This window comes from Dryobates pubescens, chromosome 8 (genome assembly GCF_014839835.1).
Source record: "Dryobates pubescens isolate bDryPub1 chromosome 8, bDryPub1.pri, whole genome shotgun sequence".
Lineage (NCBI taxonomy): Eukaryota > Metazoa > Chordata > Aves > Piciformes > Picidae > Dryobates > Dryobates pubescens.
This window is the reverse complement of record NC_071619.1, coordinates 334,475-356,660: the sequence shown is the minus strand read 5'-3', so window position 1 is coordinate 356,660 and position 22,186 is coordinate 334,475. Positions and strand designations below refer to the sequence as shown.

Below are 22,186 nucleotides of genomic sequence, written 5' to 3'. Positions count from 1 at the left end.
TGAGAACATTTGGAAATGGCTCCTGCCTCGGTGCCTTTGCCCTCAGGGAAGCCTCAGCTCTGCCTGATTGCTCCTGTTCAGCAGAGACAAGAGAGAACACACTATGAGACACGTCTTGTGAGGGCTCTCCAAAGCACCACTGCTATGCTCTGGCAAGCATGAACGTTTGCCATCCTGACAGAGTCCAGGTCCTTAGCAAACCACTCTGGGGCTGCAGGTCAGCTCAGTGCTCCAGGGGATAATCACAAAGATCTTGCAATCTTCCACAGCTAAACCTGCCAACAGAAAAGTAAAGGGGACTGGGAGAACTTGAGGTGATCCTCATCCTATGCAGAGACTGTGCTATGAGGCTGGAGTGAAGCCAGTGAAGGGCAGTGGGACAGTCTGCTCTGGGGCTGCAGAGGAGAGGGGTCTGACCCCAGCCCTGTCATGCCACTCAGGAAACTCAAATGCTGCCTTTGTTTACTCTGAATCAGCAGATCAAGATTATTTTTTATCTGGACTACAGAGCAGCATCCTTCCCTTCAAGATGCCCTCTTGACAGTTTGCTTGCTGCTTAGTCCTGCTACAACCTACCAGTACAAGGCTGTAATGCATCCAGTCATGGAGCTCATGGAAAGGAGGATGACATCAAACCAGCCTCATCACAACCTCCACTTCTAGAAGGATCACACGCTCCTAACAGATCAGCTGGAGCTGTAGTCCCTTCCCCATGTGCTCCTGTGCTACACACAACATGCTGACACTGCAGATCCTGCTCTCTACTGATCTTGTCCACACCTGGACACATGTGGTCAGTACTGTCCACCACATTATGCATCCTGTCCATCTGTACATCCCAGAACATGGTTTCATAGCGATTTTTAAAGGCCTGTTTCTTTGCAATGGTGAAGAGTAATTGCATAGAAGCTAACAGAGACCTCCACAAAGCTCTCCATGGCCAGTAATGACCTTTCCATGAAGCCTGTGAGTGGGCTCCTGGGCAAAGGGGTGAGTGATAAGAACGAATGCCACGTGCTTGTATTTACATGGGCAAAACACGGAAGGCCATGGATTTGTTATACTGAGCCCCGAGTGCGGGCTGTTCTTAAGCTTTCAGCCAGAATACAGAGTTTTCTGTGACAAGAACTGTGGCTGTGAAAGTCCATTTATCATCAAGATATAAACTAGACTTGGAAATTGATGCAAATGCAACGATTCTTTACCTCTGGTTTGAGGGAATGTGAGAACCTAGGTGTGATCAAAGAGCCTCGGTGAAGGTGCTGCCAAAAAGAACCCCAAAAGAATCAAAATCTTAGGTTGAATTGAATTAAAAATTTTAATGACTAAATGACATTGATAGTTGGAAAAAATGAATGAGTAACATATATTGAAAATGAGATTACAAGTGTAACTGGAGGAGGCCGATGCTAGCTCTGTGCCGCGGCATCTTAGAGAAAGTTAAACCTCAGCGTCCCCGTGGAGAGCGCAAGACATCCTCACAGCACCAGCGCTTCCCTGCTCCACTCTTTGGCCAGGGGTACAAGAAGTTGTAATAAACTGAGGTGCAAGAGGCTTTAAGTTCTCCTTGGGAAACTGTGGTGCAGCTGTGGTGCAGCGTGCGGACCGCAGGCGAGAGGCTCGGCTCCCCGCTCGGCTCGGCTCCTCTTTGGGCTGGGAAATGTAAATATCCACGCACAAAAATAGAATTTAAAAAAATAAAACCTCCTTTGAGCACTGTATTTGTGACAAGAAAGGTACAGCTCAGGTCCTCTTCCATAAAAAAGCATCATCAAAAAGAACTTGTGCCAGTTTTGTATTAAAAGGCCTGTAGAAATCTCTTAGGATCGCCTTGGTTGTCGGCAGCATAGGTCCCAGGTTCCTGTCTTCGGGTCGCCTGGTGTTGGATGCAGGACTCTTTGTGATCAGAGCTTCTTGCTTCTCGCTCAGCGGTCCTGTGGACAAGGAGAACACTGCCTTCAAAGAGTTCACCCCAAGTGCCCATGCTGAAGGGAACAAGCCACCAAACTAAGAGGTTGCCAGGGGATGACAAATGGGATTTGTGTTAGCAGCGATGATGCTTCAGAATATCACACACGGGCTTTGATTAGCAAACACAGAAACACAGTGATTAGTAAACACAGAAATAAGAAGCTTTCCTTTCACATTAACTAACCATTCCTACTGCAAGCAGCAGAAATAATTTTGCAGGGAAAAACAACTGTTTTCAGAAAGCAGTGATGCCAGTGACTGGCATCCCTGTCCCTTCTGGAGACACAGCCATTTCAGACTCTGATTTCATTTCATGCTGCAAGTGGTCTGACATTTGGTAGAGACTCCACAAGCTTCACTCATGTAAGCCCTGTCTATGTTTGTTTGGAGGCTGGGATCAGAGTGGAACACAGGCAGAGTATGCCCCTGTTCCAGGAGTAGATGTAAGCCCCTGGCACACAGATGTGGCACTTGGGGACATGGCTCAGCAGTGACCTGGCAGTGCTGGGTTAACAGCTAGACTTGATGGTTGCAAAGGTCTCTTCCAACCAAAACAAGTAAATTATTCTCTGATTCCATGCACTTGAGCAAGATAAAACACCCACAGACTTTTCCAGCATCAACCATATTCAAGAAGGGGATGCCAAGCTCTTCAGCTGTTCAGTCTGCTGCACTCAAACTTCCTCATCATCCAGTGTTTGGACCAGACAGGCTCTTTTGCAGCCACATTTGCATCCTCTCGCTACTGTCAGATCAACGTTGGGCAACATTTGTGTCTGCCAGCCTTTCCCTGAGAATTAGCAACAAATGTCTCAATCAGCACAGCAAATCCACAATTTCCTCCTCCTCCCTGGCTAGAAGCACAACCCTCGTGATCAGATGGAGGGGTTGGATCTGCACCACAGGAGCACTTCAGTTTGTTCAAACTCTGCAGGACATCTCTTGCACCTGTATAAGCTCATGATAAGCACTTCTGGCTGCCTTCAGAAGCAGGGCTGCCCTCCCTGGGGTAAGATACATCCCTGCCTTCTGAATGGCTGTGATATTTTTTCTTGGTATAGTCTTATTAAGGTCCTCTCCCACCAGTCTTTCCTAGTTTTGATTAACTCCAGGCACCAAGATCCATGCATCGGTCAAGACAAATTCCCACGTCTGTCCCTTAAAAAAGCACAAATGACCCTGCAGAAGGACAATCAGGACAATCTCAAAACAGCCAGGAGACACCTACCCAGATCCAAGAACTGGAACACCATCTGCATGGTGTACCTCATGTTTGAAGCGTGGTCCTCCAAGCGAAGAACAAGGATCTGATCTTTGTCAAACACTGTGAGCCAGTCCAAAAGATACACAACATAGAGTCCCACCTGGAGCCTCACCTGCAGCACAAAACCAGAACAACATTCATTCACCTGGCAACACCCCTAGCATAACAAACCAACACTCACCTCTGTCCCCGGGGCAAAATCCCAAATGTCTGCTGTAGATGAACCGCATGAACATTTTCTGTTCTCCCTCTTGTTTTCAGTGCAGCTTAGGGAAATCTTTGCAAATGGCCTTCCTGCTGCTTAGGGATGGCCTTTCACCAGCAGCTTGGCTGTGCAGTGGCTGCTTCCACCTCTCTGCTGCACAGTGCTGCACTCTGCATACAAGTGCCGCACAGAGACAACAACCTGCAGAAGGATGCTCGAAATGACCCAGGCCTCATGGAGACACTGAGAGCTCTCATCCACTGGGTGAACAGCAGTGGAAGGGACTGTGACTGTCTTTTAGCAGGGCCTGTTGCAACAGGGCAAGGGCTAACAGTTTTAAGCTAAAGGAGGGAGATTTAGATAGAAGGAAGACAATTTTTTTTGCTGAGGGTGGTGCAACACTGGCCCAGGTTGCCCAGAGAGGTGGGAGATGCCCCATCCCTGGAAACATTCCAGGTCAGGTGGGATGGGGCTCTGAGCAGCCTGCTCTGGTTGAGGATGTCCCTGCTGACTGCAGGGGGCTGGACTAGACCTTTAAAGCTCCCTTTCAGTCTAAAATATTCTATGACTTCATGTTCTATGCTAGGTCCTGCTGCCTGCTCCAGGTCATAAGGCTGCTTATCTCACTTTGAGTATCAGCTGCACCAGATCACACTGCTATAAGCAGTGCAAATGGCCTGATTCCAAGGCAGGAATTAGATTGGGGTGTGTTTGCTTGTATCATCTGATTGCAATAATGAGCTCTAGATGTAAGCTGCAGTAGCAGTGACTGCTAGACAGCATTAATGGGGCACTGTCTGAGCACACGAGGAGAGCACCAGGCTGCATTAGACCAGAGATGTGCAAAGGCAGACTTTCAGCCTGTCCTGACCTCATCTCTGTTTTCCTTCCCTCCTCAATTTTACATCACAAGCTGAAACATAAAAAGGGCAGGATGGTGTTCTTAAGAGTCCAACCATGCTTATAAACTATTTTCCAAATCCCTTTGGGCTCAGAAGAGAGGAACATGAGTCCCATGTCATAAGCAAGTTTCATCAAAGAGACTTAACGCCTGCAAGCACATCACAGCAGAGCCCATCAGGCCAGACAACAGCAGCCTCCTTTGCCTCTTGCCTGACCCACACTCACACATCAGTTCCAGCCAAGGCATTCTTTTGATAATGACAGAGCCTTTGCTTTGCAGGAGATGTCCATCAGTGCTGGCTATGGCTATGACATCTCTCTCCTTTCAGGGAGACATTAACAAATGGCAAACCAACGTTCTGGCATAGTCACATCATCAGCAACCTCATGAGCTCAGCTGGGGAAATAACCCCAACCCTTTCAATACAGCACACCATGCACATCGCAGACTTCAGAAGCTTGGCTGAAGAAGCAGCTACAGGCCACTGAGGAGCACAGGTCACATTTTTGGTTTATGGTGGACACCTGCTTTGGCTCCCTGCAATGAGGCATCCTCTCTTTGGTGCCCAAAGCATCTTCTTCAGAGGGACAACAAATGAAGGTTGGTTCTGCACCCTGAGGACAAGGATCAGAAGAAAATCTTTCCTTCTGATTCCCTTGCTGCCTTCCCCTACAATGGAAGAAGTGCACTTGTGTGAGCAGAGGGCTAGAAAAGACTGGAACTGCCCAGGAGCAGCTCTTATCTGTGGAGGTCCTGGAGGCCATCACCAAAGAGTGGCAGCTCCAGTGCACCAGCCACAGCAAGCAGGAGCAATGTCCTCCTTGCCCTGCTCCTGCAGGACCCAAGCCTGTGCAATATGGTCTCTGGTGGCTGTTTTATTGAGTGGAGAAGTCAATAACTTCACCCTGGAGACAAAGGAGGGAACTCTGAGTCCTTCATAGCCCGAGCAAATAAAAAAGGATTAAATGGTGCACTGGCCAGATGTGATACTTTCAGTCAATCTCTTTCATATTTTCTGCCCCTCCTCAAGCAAAATTTGAAGCCAGTTCTACACCAAAAATGTGAATTCTGGGATACCAAACCTGTGCACCCAGCCATGCCCCTGCCAGCAGTTTCTGATGGGCACAACTCAAATAAAATAAAAAAGAGAGAGGTTTTATGCTATTATTGGTAGCCTTTTCTCGAGAAGGAATACATAATTGACTCTGATTTTGAGACAGTTTTACTCCACAAAGACCCTCACCAGAGCTACTTTTTGGAAAGATGTGCAAAGGATGGAAAAAAAATCCTATAGGTGTAACCGTCCCTAAATGTGCCCCCCCCGGCTCCCCCGGGCACCCCTGCGCCGCCGCTGTGGCGTCCGGCTGAGCGGGCAGCCGAGCCCCGCCAGCTGCTCGCAGGTAGACCGACATCATCCTCGTTCCAAACGGGGAGGGAGCTTGTGTGCGGTTTGGAAGGGAAGGAGCTGGCCCAGGGCAGCCCCGGGGGAGCAGGAGCCAAGGCGCGGGGCATACGCACGGGCATGGCGTTGTTGAGGCTGTTGTTGTAGACGCAGGCTCGCAGGGAGGAATCCAGCACGCAGCTTTCAAACAGCTGCAGGGACTCCGACACCTTCTCGTGAAAGTCTTCTGCAGACTTGTTGGCACTTGCAAAGTAGAGATAATCGGAGTACAGCCTGGAAGGAGAGCCGGGAGGTGAGCGGCAGAGGGACAAGGCAGCTTTATGTACATGACAATGGGCACCGAGGGGCACGGCGACTCCTGCGGGACGTTACCGTTTCTGTCCGCTCTGATGAGTTCAGACACCGTGCCACCTGCTGCAGCATCCACCGGCTGAAGACCCTCCCCGCTTCCCCGTTCAGCACCCCTCGGGAACCTGTCCCCAACAGCTGTGCAAGCCAGGGTCTGTTCTTCCTGCAGGAAATCGTTCAGATGTGTCACCTATGAACAGCAGGACTGATCTCAGCTGTCACTGGTGCCCCTCTGTCTGTGGTGTTCCTCTCAAAAGCTGAAAGGTGACTTCAGAGCCAACAGAGGAACGGAACAGGTTAGGAAGAGTGATTGTTAATATGATTACCAAGCTGGCTACCACAGGAGCAGGCAAGACCCACACCTCCTGTTTTTTTCCCAGAAACCTCCAGTCCTCTGTTGACTTTCTATTACAAACTTTTAATCTACAGCACTCCAACTCTTGGGGTTTTTAAGCTGAAACAGTACAGCTGGGTGACTGACACATCTGTGCTATGATCTGTAGTGCTGGGGCAAGGGCTAGCACCAGCCTTGGTAGAGCTAGGGAATGGCTGGGCCTGATGGCCTCAGAGGGCTTTTCCAACTAAAATGATTCTGTGGTTCCACAAGCAATGCCGCCTGCACTTTGGGGGCATCAGGGCATGGGCCCATGAACGCCTGCAGCTGGCAGGCCAGCAGAGCCCCTGCACCAGCTGCTGCTGGGAGCAACAGCCACCAGCAAGAGCAATCTCTCTAAGTCACAGCAGGGAAGCCCCCCTTCACAGCACATTTTTGGCACAGTGTTTACAGTTGCTTACTATCACTCAAAAAATATCTTAATTGAAATGCCTTTGGGGGTGGTGGTGACACAACCCAAACCTACAGGCAGGTAGATGATCTGCTTCAGCACTGACCCCTGGAAGCTTGGTTAAACTTCTTCAAGATGGTTTAGCCCCAGCCTTGGTAGAGTTAGGGAGTGGCTGGACTCAGTGATCTCTAAGGGCTTTTCCAACCAATACAACTGCATGATCCTGTGCTCCTAAGTTAAACATGGTTCAAAGAGACCAAGAAAATGCTCTTCCATGGCATAAACACCACATCTGCTGACACAGGAACTTTGCTTACACTGAGGCTTAGACACCATGACCAGAACCCCAGCAGTACTGCAGGACTTTGGAGACAGTTTTACAGTACAAGCATGCTTGCAGCACAAATCTTACACACCCACAGCAGCCACCTCTGGAGAACATTCCTGAAATCCTAAATAGCCTTTAGCCTCTGTCAAAAGGCACAGGTGTCCAAGACAGGATCTTAACCCCCCTGCTTTATTTGTGTTTCATTTTACTGCTGCACTAACCTTTACTATTCCACTTCATTTATTTTTTAACTTCCCTAGATTTCCACAGGTACTTAAAAATTCATCATTTAATTTAGAAAGTTTAGGCCCTAATCCAGCAGAGCACTTAAGCACAGGAGCAGCCCCCCCTGCACTCATTATTTATGGCAGTGTTTTGCAAAAACAGGACTCAAATGCCCCTATGAAAGAAATGAAGACTCCCTACTCCTCCAAAGTGGGAGAAAAGAGATTCCTTCGTGTCAGGTTGCTTTTAACTTGGTGGGGGTTTGTTTTGTGGGGTTTTTTAACACATCTTTTTAAAAGGAAAGTGAAGATGAGAAAAGAAAATAGAAAGGGCAAAAAAAAGCCAACCTGTCCTGGGCTGATCCCCAGCAGCAGGGGCAAGGAGGGGATTTTGCCCCTCTGATTCACTCTGCTGAGACCCCCCTGCAGTGCTGGGGCAGCTCTGGAGTCCTCAGCATAGGAAGGAGCAGGGCCAGAGGAGGCCACAGCAATGCTGGCAGGGCTGGAAGCCCTCTGCTGTAAGGCCAGGATGGGGAGTTGGGCTGGGTCAGCCTGGAGAGGAGAAGGCTGCAGGGAGAGCTTGTGGTGGCCTTGCAGTGCTTAAAGCTTACAGGAAGGCTGGGGAGGGACTCTGCCAGGGAAGGAGCTGGGGAGAAGCTACGGCACAAAGGCAGCCAACGTCAGCTAAGTTAGGGCACACAGCAGTAGCCCCTGGCTGCAGCACAGTGCCTACAGCAACAGGACTTGGGCTTGCCCAGCTTGTCCCAGGATGGCAGCACAGACTGCTCCTGGAAGAGCAGGGAATGAGCTTGCCAGCAGACATCACATACAGCATGGGCCTGTCTGCACCTTGATTTAAAGGGTTTGATATGAGCATTTCTGATCATCCATTAAAACAACTGCATCATGCTGACATCTTGTGGGAAACCACATTCCTGAGGAGAAGCTCTCTCTGCAGGGCAGGCAAGTTTCTCTGTTTCTTTCAGGCTGTTTTTAATTCTGGCTGAAAATAAACCCTCTGCTGATTAGGATTTCAGCTGCTCTGGCTACCTGAAGTGGCTCCTCTCAACTGTGAGCTGTTACACCCATCTCATTCACACTCACCACCACAAACCTTGCTGCCCTCCAAAGATCCCCTGCTGCAGGATAGACCTTAGCCTGTGCAGCTTAAGTCAGCCTCTGTCCCAGACCCTGTGCAGCATCCACCCCTTCTTGGCAGGAGGGGAAAGGGGTGGGGAGGTGGGGGAGTTCTTTTGCTCTCACACTAGACCCATAACAGCTACTTCAAGGCAAATGCTCCAATGCCCTGCACCACCCAGGAGCTCCATTACCCTCCATCGTTTGATGGAGCTGCCCAGGCTGCCCCTTCTGCCACAGCTGCTTTTGCTCCTGCAGTTCAGACAAGCTATCAGCAACAGGGGCACAGGAAATCATAAACAGAAGGAAACCAATTAATTCTAAATACAGTAAGGGAATGGAGCTGACTTTTTGCCTCACCAGCATTAAAGCTGGCAAAGAGCTACACCCCCATTACAGAGGGTGGTTAAACCAGTCAGGGAATTGGTCAGTAATTTACATGAGGAAGCCACTTCAGCCAGCTCTCTCCCATAAAATTACCATCTGTTAACTCCTGAGGTCAGGAGTGCTATTAAAAGTTGAGAGCTGTATTTACTGATGCTTCACAGCTCTGCCTCTCACCAGCAGCCATGTCCTGCCCAGGAAGGGAAGCTGCATCCCTCCCCTCCCACTGCCCAGTCTCCCTGGAGAGCTGCTAGGCAGAGGGGTCCAGGCTGCCTGCACCAACACCTCATGCCTGCCCCTCTCCCAGTGCCTGAGCTCCCCCTGGCACCTGGATCCCTCTCTCCTGTTTCCTGGGTGCTTCTTGGCTTTGTTAACACAGGCTTGTTAGAGAAGGTACAGAGGAGGCCATAAAAGGGATCAAAGGGCTAGAAGCCCTCTGCTGTGAGGCCAGGATGGGCATGTTCAGCCTGGAGAGGGGAACAACTTTTCAGTACAAAGGAAATCAGGAAGGCCAAGGATGATCTGCTGTGCTCAACACCACTGCCTAGGGAAACCTGGTGTGAGAGTTGCACCAGAGACAAGGAGATGTGGTGCTCCTGGACAGTTTAGTGGTGACCTAGAAGTGCTGAGTTAGAGGTTGGAATTCCTGACCTTAGAGGCCTCTTCAAACCAAAATGGTTTTATGGTTCTGTGATTTGATGACTTTGGAGCTGTTTGCAATCTTCTAATCCTTTTGAACAAGATGCCTCTTGAAGACACACAGAGGAACTGAAGCACCTCACAGAGCCTGTAGCTGCAGTGCCATACTCAGCCCAGGGAGCCCTCCCCAGAACCTTAGCTCAGGCAATGGACTTGCATTTGTCAGCCCCCAGGGAGCTCAGGGAGCTCATGGCACTTGCAGTGGCACTCTCACTCCCACCCCCTCTTCAAAACACTACCACAATTCCATCAGCCACAACGCACAGAGCAAGGCCCTGGGCAGCTCTCATCACAAACAGCCTCATGTCACATGCAGCGGAGCATTCAGGTGTGTGCAAGAGACTGAACGAAGCCCTTGCAGCCCGAGCGTGTTCTCATGCACTTCACAGCGCGGTCCTGGCTCACCTTTCAACAGGGTCTCTCAGCATGATGATGAGTTTGGCATTTGGCTGGAAGGCATGGATGAAATCCTGGATTAAGAAGGGAGGTTCTCCTTCAGTGCTGTTGTCATAAAAAAAAATCCAAGCGTTGTTGTCCCACATGGTCGAGGCACTGGCCTCCCCTGCAAGGAAAGCATCCCTGCTGGTTACTCTTTGCATTCTTGGCACTGCAGGTGGGCTGAAACCTGCTGTAGGCTGATTAAAACTGACTCTATTAATGTCAACAGACCTCAGTTCTTGCACAGTGGCCTGGCTAATGCTCCCCACAGCCAGAGCAGCCACACTGCCCTGTACCTTTGTGCCTCTAGTGATGGCTGAGGCATGTTTGATGTAGTTCCACCTGAAATATTCCTGTCCACTAAACACACTGCTTCCTCTCAGTGGTTAGCAGCTGCCAATCTATTTGCTCTGGTCTGGAATGGACTGCTCAGGGTTTGGCTCACACTCCAGCAAGGAGGCAGGAGCTTGTGGCTGCCTAAGACCTGTCATCTTCTCTGTAGCACCCCCAGGTTTTGATGCTCCTCATCTCAGATTAGGGACTTGGTAAGAGTTTGTCCAATCTGACACAAACTAAAGCAAGAAGCAGAACCCACCCCTCCAGTGGCTCAGGAGATTGAGAACATGGACAGGAGAGTTGGCGAGCACATGAGAAACCTCTAACCACTGAACTGTGTCACTCCAGTTTGAAATGTCCCCTCTGGAGAATTATCCATTGATCTGATCAGTGAAGGAGGTCTGATCAATGCTTATAAGTATCCTAAAGCTGAGTGCCAAGAGGATGGGGCTAGACTCTTTCCAGAGATGAAACAGGCACAAACTAGAACCCAGGAGGTTCCTCCTGAATGTGAGCAAAAAGTTCTCCTGTGTGAGGGTGCTGGAGCCCTGGAGCAGGCTGCCCAGAGAGGATCACAGAATCACAGGTTCACAGAATGCTAGGGGCTGGAAGGGACCTCGAAGGCTCATCCAGTCCAACCCCCCTGCCAGAGCCGGATTACCCAGGGCAGGTCACACAGGAACACATCCAGGTGGACTGGGGAGTCTCCTTCTCTGGAGAGCTTCCAAAGGCCCCTGGCCATTGTGATCCTGGGCAAGCTGCTGTGGGTGCCCTGCTTTAGCAGGGGGCTGGAATGGGTGAGTCCAGAGGTCTCTTTCAGGCCCCACCATGCTGGGATCCTGGGATCAGAGCTTTTTTATATAACTACAATTATTCATCTAGATTAAGACAGAGTTAGTAATTAGACCAATGGTTTCTAGAATAAGGCCAGATTCTGATGTCCTTAGCCCCTGAGGAAGCTTACCCTGAGTGTGATGCTGCTGGGAGAAACACAGTCAGTCGTGTCTGTCCAGAGCAGGGTGCATGATGCTTCAGCTGCCAAGCAAGTGGCCTGATAGGGTGTCTGGGGCAACCTTCCCCACCTTTTAGAGAATGCTGGCATTTAACTGCCACACAACCCTTTAATAAAACACACACAGAGGCTTTGGGGAAAATTCCACTCTTTGGCAGTCTAATGAGAGTTAATTCTTGTTAATGAGGTTTTTCAAATCAAAAGGAATGTGATGAAAAAATAATCACGTTGTAGGCTCATAGACTCGCACATGATTGCACTTTTCTTTCCCTCTCTCCTGGGAAAATTCAGTAAAGATTTAAAAGGCTTGTCAAAACATCCCAAGGAAAAGGTATGGGCTCAAAACTGAGCTGAACATAATGTGAGTCACTAATAAAGTCTGGGAGCTGGAAAACACATTCGTCTTCTGTCATCTCCATTTGCCTCTCTTCAGGAGGAGGAGATCAGGTCCAGCGAGCAACGCTGATTCTAAATTAATTAGCCAAAGCACTGCCTAAGCATGGGTGGGCTTTGGCTTGTCAATTAAAACTCAATTAGCCCAGCCCCCATGTGGGCCAAGTAGAAACACAAAAGCCTAAATGCAGGCCAAGAGGTGAGCTGTAGCACAAACACCTCACGCAGCTAGTGCTGCACTGTCAGCAGGTGGAATGATGCTACTGGGGAGCAGCGCTTGCATGCACAGTGCACTCCAGGCATGAGATCCACCTTGGAAAGTCAGTGCTGCAGCCCTGCAACAGGAACAACTAAGCTTCCACTGCTTCCTCAAACAGTTTGCCTAAACCATGCCAAAGATTAAAGTCTGTGACTTCCTCAGGCCATCTATTCCTGGAACTGATCTGCTCATCAGTTCCATCTGTTCAGAACAGAGTTGCTGATCTTCCTTCATGTTTCTCTGCTCTGTAGACCTCTGATCATATTTGATGCTCTGTTGGATTTATTCCAATTAGCTCACATATGGTGACCAAACCTAGGAAGATCTGCTTACACCTGTGCTACCTGCACTAAGTAAGATCAATGCATCAACGCCTCAATGGTCAGACTCTCCCAGCATGACAGGCCAGGCAATGCCACAGGAATTGCTCCAGCTGCATCAGTTGGCACCACCGGAACTTTTCAAGGAGTATCAAGGCACACAACCAAGTCAAACTAAAGCCTTGCTGCTCCAATGCACTCAGTCCAGAATAGCCTGGGTGCAAGAAGGCAAATCTTCCCAGAACAAGATGATTGCCTAGAATTAAGCTGAGGGGATTAAATTAAAATAAGTAATTCTGGGCTCTGATGACTCTTTTAATTTTGTGAAGCAGCCAGAAACATTCCTGATGATCTGGCAGTGTTCTTGTCTGGTTGATAATACAGACTCAGTATCTGCAGAGGGAAGCAGCCGTACCGAAAATGAGATACACTCATCACTGCTACAGCAATCATGTCAAATTAAAGTAGTGCAACCAAAAGTGCATTCTTTCTTATGGACTTAAAGGACTTAGGAATTGCTAGACTGCCTGGAGACTGGATGTATAACCACATTCACTCATTCAGGGATTAACCTCACACTGTGCTTTCACAAGATAAATTAGTGATCAGCAATAAACAAGTGCTGCTGCAAGTGCCTCCAGCTGCCACAGCTCTGCCAGCCCCTGGGGTCATCTCTAAGCAGATACTGTTCTGAAAGGGGGAGAGCTGGAATTATTGCCCACTAAGTTTAGCATCCAAAGAAGCTTAACTTTTCAAAGTAGTGTACCATGAGGAACTACTGTGGTATTTATATTTTCAATTGAATTCTTCTTTTCAGCTATCAGAAATATGAAAATGGAGGACGCCAAGCAGCCCTGACACTCCTGCAGGTTCATTTTGGGCTGGCCAGCTTTGCTGTGGTTTTTACCAAGGTCGTAAAAGACTGACTTAATGAGTGCAATCATTCAGGGCTTGCCTGTAAACTTAATAAGAGCAGTGAACAGAGCCCTAATGGAACAAGAAGTGAGACTACAGGAAAGAGAGACACAAAGCAAACTCTGGAGAAAGCCGCATCAGGAGGCACCCAATCAAAGATGTACACAGCCAATTAGATTACTGAATTTAATTAGCATGAGCACTTCACTCATGAAAGGACAGGAGGAAAATCTGCAGATGTCCTTGACAGCAACATTGCTTGAGACCCTGTCTTGCAAAACGTGCTCAGTGTTGAATATTTAATAGAGGAATGATAGGCTGGAGTGGAGGCTGAGGCAGTATGAAGCAGATGTGACCAGAGCCAAGGCTCTGGTTTAGCCACCAGGAGACAGTGCCAGCATTTCATCCAGCCAGCAGCAGCTGCTTTTTTCCCCCCCTTTGTTAGAATGAGGCAAAGAAAAAAAATATGTATTATTCTGAGGGTATTCCCTCTGAAGGCAAGCAGCAAAATGCTGGTCTCTATTTTCTGGAGAATAATGACCTCAGGTCTCCTTGAGAGCTCTCTTTGTAGCAGGCAACTGTCTCTTGCACAATGAGCATGTTCGTGGAAGGTGTCCAGCTGCCTGGGGAGATTCTGAGGTGACAGAGTAAGTCTGGTACAGCTGTGGAGTCAGCAGAGAGAACTGAGAGATTCCTGGTGGCCACTGTAAACAAGGGGCACCATGGCCTGAGGTGGATGAGCAGGGTGTATCAACCAGTGTGTCATGGAAAGCAATCCCAGGATCCCTCCTTAGAGCCCCTCCATACCCACTCTGCTCCATAAGGTACAATACAACAGCATCACAAAGTCATTTTCAGTGCTAATCAGGTAATTCAGTCTCAGTTAAAACTGTAAGATTGGCATCAGCTAGCAGCTTGCACTGTGCCTGCAAAGAAATACAGCACAGGATAGCTACAGCTTGACTCTGTTCCTGCTCTTGAAACTTGCATTGTCCTTGCTGTTAGCAAACCACCTCAGAGGTTAAGTCATTTCTACTTCAGGCACCACAGGCTCCATAGGCATGATGACACACACAAAGTGGTGTTTCCCCCTGTGTGTATCTTATGCTGGAGCTCAAGAGCTGCTTGGAGCTGTCACTATCGTGGAGACTGCCTGCAGTCAGCCACAGGATTCCTACAGCACCCTATGTATGTGGTAACACCTCAGTTAGTGTGGTAGCTCCAGCACTGGAACCCCAGCCTGCAGTCTCACTGTCCTGAGAACACAACAAACACAGCATTTGAAGGAGTTGCCAAGGGCACTCACTCTTCTTTTAAAGCCTGAAGTAAATGCTAATGCTCACCAGCACTTACCACTCTCTACAGCCCCCTGAGTGGCAGCTGTAGCAAGTTGGATACTGGTCTCTTCTCCCTGGTAATAAGTGATAGGATAAGAGGAAGCAACCCCAAGCAGTGCCAGGGAGATTTAGGTTGGACATTAGGAAAAATATCTTCCCCCAAAGGGTTGCCAAGCCCTGAGTCAGGCTGCCCAGGGCAGAGGTGGAGTCCCCATCCCTGGAGGGATCTGAAAGGCACATAGTGGTGCTGGGGGACGTGGTTTGGAGGACTTGACTGTGCTGGGTTAGCAATTGGACTCAGTGGTCCTAAAGGTGTTTTCCAGCCTAAAGAATTCTGTGCTTGTATGAGACATTCATTGCTTGCTTGGACATTCTCCAGAGATAATCACAGTTGTTTGGCAAAGCGAGGCAAGAACTCCTGCACTATCCACACACCCCAGAGAAAACCAGCTTCAGGGGCCCTGTGCTGCCAGGCATTCCCATCGGGGCAGGTGCCCCTCTCACGGCTCGGCTGGAGCCGCAGGCACTTGGAGCTGCGTTTGCCCTACCGATGATGATGTTGCTGACGGCGCCGTGCTCCTTGGCCGCTTCGCTCTGCAGCACCCCCTGGATCTGGTGCGCTGCTAAGTCAAACAGATCCAGGTAATCCTCCACGGGGTAGCGATCGTGGAACCCATCCCTCAGGCGAATGATCCCTGGAAAGAGAGGGCTCTGTTAAAAACAAGGTAATAGCAGGGCAGGACTGACTGCTGGTGTCAACCACGGCAGCTTCCCCGGCGCGGCCGGCGCTGTGCCAAGCCAGCGGCAGCACACAGCGAGCCCGAGGAAGTGCAGTGCTCAGACACAAGTCAGCAGTGAAGGAGCTGAGATCTCAGGTACTGTGAGAGTAAGCCATAAATTCACAGGGATAGGAAATATCTTCGGTGTTCTGGTTCACAGTTCCTGCAGGCATAGCTTGCACTTATTCTCTTCTAAATTTAGTGTCTGGAACGAATACAAAAGACCAGATTCTGCTTGCTTTTGCCCCAGCATAAACTGAAGCAATATTAGACTCCCACTAGATTTACTGTTCTGAGACTGAGCACAGGCTCTGATGCCAAATATGCAAATCCACACGCACTTACCAAAATCAGAAAGCTGGGAAATCATTCATGGGTTTGTCTTTCACAAGGATGAAAGCAAAGCTCCACAGCAGGGTCTCACTCTACTCCCTCCTTCCCCCACTCCCAGGTGGGCTCAGTATCACTTTCCCCCTGCACTTCACAGCATCTTGAGCCACCTCTGTGATTTTTATACTCCTTTTCCTACACTTTGCTCCAAATCTAGTCCCACTTTTACACTTTCTGTTCAAGCTCCTGGTGTCTGTCTGCATTCTTGCTTCTTACCATACCCCAGGAGAGTTTCTCCACTGGAGAGTGGTCAAGGACAGTATTAGGAAAGCAATAAAGTAGCAGCAAAGATAAGAATACAGAGTAGGACCTCTCAGCTCTCCCTTTCTTGTTCCCACAAGGCCAATAATTATTGATTACAGGAGACAAAATCTCAGCAAGGGAGTTCTTTTGTCCACTCTCTGATTTTCCCCTTCAGGACAGTGGGATTTAATGAGAAGAAGAAAGCAGAGCAGTATATTTTTGCTTATTTTGGGGGGGGCGGAAACAGACCGACTGCCTTGATTTCTTGCCACCCTACTCATGGGAATGGAGATTGTGGCTAAGAGCCAGGAAAAAAAAAGACAGTCCAGTTTGGACAAAGTCCTGTAGCGCATCAGCCAGCCCAGCAGAAGGGTAAAGCAGTGCTTTACGAAATGGGGCTCCCCAGGAGGGCTGTTTATCTTCAGCTGAAATTAGCCAGTCTCATAAAACCCCAGGGAATCAGAGGAGGCCACAGACCAAAGAGACTTTCTCGTCCAGGTAAGTGTCACAAAGCAAAGCAAGTTTATAGCCCCGAGGCTACAAAGGGAGATGTCTCAGTTCCACTTGTTAGTCCCTTTGTCACAGCCTCTTTTTTGTTCTTTAAATACTAGCCATCAGTCACTGCACTACCGAGGCACAAAGAAAGGGCTGAGCCAGAAGGAGCAAACTTAACTCTTCATTCCCAATGGCAGACAACCTGAGATGAACACAAGGTCATCTGTGCAGATCTCCCCTCCACGAGACCACAAGCTCTGCAGTCTTTCCTCACTCCTTGGCTTTACAAAATGACTTCAAACGATGTAACTGTGTGTAGAATGTTTTCCTCGAGGATCTGCACTTTGTCCTCACTGGCTGACCACAAGACTCTGCAAGTGAAGGGTTTGTGAATGCCAAAGAAGAGACAGGAATTCAGCCTTGCTCTCAAATTTTATGTTCTCCAGCCTGATTTCTGACACTCTTCTGCCTGCCTGGTGGGTCCAGTTCTGAGCTTCAGTGAGCCACTCTTGCCTTACTGAAGCTGGATACACTATTTCCTAAAAAACTAAACATTTCTGTTGAGTGTAGAGAACTATTTAGTGCCAAGGTCTCGAGGGTAACACATCAGCTCAGTTTAACCTTTCCTGCCAGCGCTGAAGATATGGGATAGCTTTGCTGCCAGACCCTGCATTTACACAGAGTCCAGAGACAAACAGTGTGGCCTTCACACTGGAAGGTGTCCAAGCCTTGAAATCCCCTTTCTTCACTGATCTTTCACCTTCATGTCAGGAGGAAATTCTTCTCATCTGTCTTCAGGCAGCTGCTGACTCTGATGGATGAGCTCCTTCTCATGGGCCTTCAGGGAGCACTGCAGTGCTTCTAGTTTGACTTTGTGGTGTCAGTTCGCACTGGTACCTCCAAGTGTCTCCTGAGCTGGACCAAACCACCTCAAACCCAAAACTGTACTCCTGTCACGTTGCTTTAATTCTTAGTTTGTAACAAACATGTAGAAAATGTCTAAAGTACTCTTTTGAGCCGTTGTACATGGCATTCTCAAATCAAGGAAATACAGAGCACGGCATATTTATGAAACCCCAGCTGTGAGTCCTCTTCCTCATCTGGCAGCAAGCAATAAGCTGTCTGCAGGAGCTGAAAGGTCCTTCTGGGCTCCAGGGCATGGGGAAGGGAGATGGAAATGGCAACACCAGAAGCAGAAGAAATCAAGAATTGAAGGCACAAGCTCAAAATAAAGAACAGAAGCAGTAGTGCAGGTGTCTTGGTCCCTCAGGAGGTGTCCTTCCTTGCCTGTACCCACAACACTTCATTAGAAGAAGTCTCCCATTTCAAGGAAGCTTAGAAAAGAACCAAAGGAAAGTAGTGAAGCAAACTCATCAAATGATCTAGCCCACAGTGCCAGGTTTTACCTTGTTCCAAAGGCAGTGTTTGCAGAAAGCCACACCAATGAGAAACAGAAGCAAAGATGTCACAGACAATAACCAGCATTTCCCTCTTGGAAAGAGCAGTGTCACCGAAAAGCCTATGAGCTTTGATCCCAAAGTCACACAAAGTGAGGGCATACCAGGACTGAGCAGCTAGAGCCAACAGCAGGAAGATCCAGAGCCTGGGTGGCACACAAGCAGCATTGCTTTCATCTGGATTTAGAGGAAGGCTCCGAATGCAAAGCAGAATCAGGAACTGAAAATAGATCCTCTGAGTTTCATCGAGCCTCTAACCACAAGACTGACCTTCCCTGGTGCCCAGGGAAGAGCAGACAAGGAGGACATAAGCCCTTCAGATGGATAAAATGATGTGCTCAGCCACAGTGCCTCCAGAAGGAACCTGAAGGGCTGGATGCACTTAGCTCCTGCAAGCCAGAACCTCAACCATTCAGAGCTGCCCTCAGAAACAAAAGGTTGTTTCATGCAGTATAGATGTCACACAGGAAAAGAGCAGCAAAAATATGTGCAGGTTCCTCAGAGTGACAGAGCTGTCTCATGTGGAGCATCCCTGCTGCTCCCTGTTCGACTAGAACTGCAACACTACCAAAGCTCTTACCATAAAGAACAGTTGGGTTTATTGAACCATAAGGACTGCAGCCACCCATGCTTCTAACACTCTAACACTCTAACACTCACCATCATTAATTCACGTGGGAAAAGCTTTGCATAGTTGTGCAGTACAAAACTATCATGGGTTGGATGAGGCCTTGAGGAACCAACTCTAGTTAAGAGGTGTCCCAGCCCATGGTGGGGAAGTTGGAGTAGATGGTGTGTAAGGTCTCTTCCAACTCAAGCCATTCTTGTAAATGCAAGAAAGCAGTTCCTCTTCCTGCCTTTACACATTCCCAAGTTGGCTTTACCTAGCAGTTCTGTTTTTCTCCTAGATCTCCCAAAGCACTGCCAAGAAACCACATGAAATGTGCATCACGTAGAGAAGCCTATCCTGAACCAGCAGTGACCAAACGCAGGCTGGAACCTGCCCAGCATCCATCACCTGGAGTTTGCAGAACTGTTAACTCCAGCGGTTTCAAGACAAGCCAAAATGAAGCAAATCTGCAAGCATCACCCCAAATATGCCCAATAAATACCAAAGCTCTCCAGAGACACCTCTGCTGGATGCCAGGGGACGTTGACTCACCAAACCGTTTCCGCGTCCACCAGTGCGGCTCCTTGCTGGCCGAGAAGCGAACCTCGGGGTGCAGCCTGAGGCGGTCATAGAGGTCTGTGGTGCCACACTTGGGCTGGCCAATGATGTAGAAGTGTGGCAGGCAGCGCAGGCGGTAGTGCCTGCCCTTGTAGTGGTACAGGTGGTTCCAGAACACCTTCCTGAGGTAATCGAATATCAGCCGAAAGCGCTTGGAATACAGTGCATAGGAGTTGGTTGCGTAAGGGTCTGTGGTGGTGTTCCCTCTGTACTCTGCATACCAGCAAGGATTCTTGCTGTTTGGAAGGAATTTAGTAGGAATGACTGAAAACATCTGCAACATGAAGCACAGCAGTTTCAGTCAGGGCAGCCAAAACCTGACAGTTGAACTTTCCTAACTTAGCACAGCAAGAGAACACTGCAGAAACGCACCACGGGCATCCTTAACCCGTAGGTTTTGAACTACAAAGCTGACCTAGCTTATCTCTTCTGGTGACATTGGGATCAAATCCTGCACAAACAGTTGATCTGGGAGAGAAGAACGTTTAGAAATGCTTTGGGCTTAAGGCCAGAATGGACCTGCCCTGCAGTCCCAGGAGTTAGTTTCTAAAGTCTAACATGTGGTACTCGGGGCAGAGTAACTGCCAGGTTTTAACTCTGAATGACAAGGCTTGTCAGGAAGGCACCCTGATGATCACCCAGTAGAAAGGCTCTTTCCTTATGTATCGTTCAGGGTGTCTGGCCAATCCAAGTCAAGATGATTTGGCATTCAGAGAGCTTGTACAGCTATCAGAAACCTGCCTGATCTTTAGTTTCAGGTGTCAAGACCATTTCTGTAACCCATCTATTCTGCTGTGACTCGGAAGGACCCGATCTAAGCTCTCAGCTTCTCAGCTGGTTTAAGCCAGGAGGCTCTAGATGGCATAAATCACCACATGAACAGCTCAGAAACTGCCCTTGGCCCCCGCCTCACCGCCCCCCCCCCCCCCCCCCATCTCAGTAAGAGACTGACCCAAAACTCTTGAAACGAGCAGGTTTGCAGCAGCTTCAGGCACACCCTGCTTCATACTCACATGTGGCTCCTGTTTCCTCAGCTCTTCCAAATCAGGGCGCTGTCTTGTCATGAACTCAATCTTTGAAGTAATAGTGTCAATAATTAATTTAATGCTGGGATAATCCTTCACATATGAAACATTCATTTTAGAAGGCTGGTAATGGTCTTTCATGTCACTAAGGCTTTCATTGTCCATTAAGCTGGGATTGCTAGCAAAAGTGCCGTAATGGAAGGGAGATGGTATTAACAACAGGCCACGCTTGGCCCCAGTCAGTATGTAGGATGCCATCACTAGAGTCATTATAATCAGCCCAAATATTAAGCTGCATAGCTTCCCCTTCCTCAGGCAGAAAAATCCATTCCAGCTTTCCCTGTGATCAGTCCTTACTTCCAACACTGCAAGCAGCTTCATCTGCTTGCTATCGGTGTACAGAGGGATCCTGTTCTCTCCTTTGCAGACAGGACACTTGTGGTTATGATGATTAGGTCCACAGCATCTGAAACACTGTCTGTGCAAGTCATTTGGTAACAAATGGATGCAACAATTAATGCAATACCTCATATTACTACCCTTAAACTCCTGGAATAATGAGCCAAGCACAGCCATAAAAATGTTTCTGAAGCATATGAGTCATCTTCTGTGAGTCTGGAATTATTAAGTGATTCTCCCAACACAAAAGGACAGGTTCAAACCAGAACAGGTAAAAGCACTCAGAAATTGACATATGTCACATAAAGGGGAAAAAAACACACAACCAAGACACAAAAATAGATGCACTGTGGATGTGGCTCAGCAAGAGGAATGTGGCAAAGAATGAGCTATACAAGGGGCTCAAGTTTTTCCAATTAAACAAAGTGAGGAGCAAAAGAAACTGTTGGGCAGTATGAAAATATGCAAAACCCAAAACCAATTCATTGTCCTCTGATTGACACCAGAACAGGCAAATATGGGGAGAAATTCCCAGGTACTTTCAAACCAAGCAGATTCCAAACCAGACAGATGCCATTGGAGGCGGCTTCTTCCCTGAGGTGTTTCACAGGCTTGCACTGTGCAACCTAGAGAAACAGAGAAGAGCAGATACAGTCTCTACATTCACCTTCACCCAAAGCCATAGCAAAGTGCAACCTCCCAGGAGCAATTTCCCAGCTTTCTTTGATTTGCCAAGAGTATTCATCACAGCACTCAGGATATTAAACCCAGGCAACGCTTGGCTGCCAGTTCAGAGCGGGCTGCCCTCCCTTTGCACTCACCCATCTGCTCACAGCCACACACACTTGCTACCACAGGTAACACTACCCCACTTCCCTCAGCTGCTCACTAACCTACCTAACAGATCTTCATCTGCTCTGTAAATACAGAAGCATTTCTGGCTAGTGGCCAGTAAGACAAGATTAAATATTTACACTCTGTCTGTATGTGAGGGCCTTACATTAACTGCTCTGAGATGGGGTGGGACCCTAGCTAAGAGAACAAGGCAGGGATGAGATTGGCTTTTACCTCATATGCCTGAGAGGAGTCTAACAAGAAACTCTTTAAGCCACAAGTAAAACATTCAGCAAATCGAAGGCTTAAGTAATAGGCAGAAGCAAAGGCTCAGGACAGGTCCTCTGGCTTCTGGGCCAAGTGGTTCTGAGATCAGAGTAACCACCCCTGACCCACCGCAGGGTACCTTCAGCTCTCCTGGCCAAACACCTTCTGAATGTACTGTGCTCACTCAAACCAGCAAGAGCTGCTACCCAGATGCAGGGTTCCCATCAATACTGCAGCTCCAAGGCAAGACCCTGCATCCAGGAAATCATCCCAATGGTCTGCACTTAGTACTGAAGAAGTCATGCAGAAAATGCAGGAGCAGATGATGCTCCCTCACTATACAACCATGGGCAGAGACCTCAGCTCTCTTGGGCCTCAAGAAGGGCTTCACACGCATGCAGGCCAGGA

General features: G+C 48.7%; 1 protein-coding gene across 1 annotated transcript in view; it reads right to left on the bottom strand.

The window, feature by feature from the left end:
* Nucleotides 1–1,605: 1,605 nt before the first annotated feature.
* CHST15 (carbohydrate sulfotransferase 15) overlaps nucleotides 1,606–22,186 on the bottom strand; it is a 48,064-nt gene continuing 27,483 nt past the window's right edge. Inside the window, exons 2-8 of the mRNA XM_054163471.1 lie at nucleotides 20,267–21,303; nucleotides 19,188–19,527; nucleotides 15,210–15,356; nucleotides 10,057–10,213; nucleotides 5,863–6,019; nucleotides 3,200–3,347; nucleotides 1,606–1,934 (exon numbers count right to left, since the gene is read on the bottom strand). Coding sequence (XP_054019446.1) covers nucleotides 1,744–1,934; nucleotides 3,200–3,347; nucleotides 5,863–6,019; nucleotides 10,057–10,213; nucleotides 15,210–15,356; nucleotides 19,188–19,527; nucleotides 20,267–20,854 — 1,728 coding nt within the window. The 5' untranslated portion in view covers nucleotides 20,855–21,303 and the 3' untranslated portion in view covers nucleotides 1,606–1,743. The remainder of the gene's footprint in view (nucleotides 1,935–3,199; nucleotides 3,348–5,862; nucleotides 6,020–10,056; nucleotides 10,214–15,209; nucleotides 15,357–19,187; nucleotides 19,528–20,266; nucleotides 21,304–22,186) is intronic.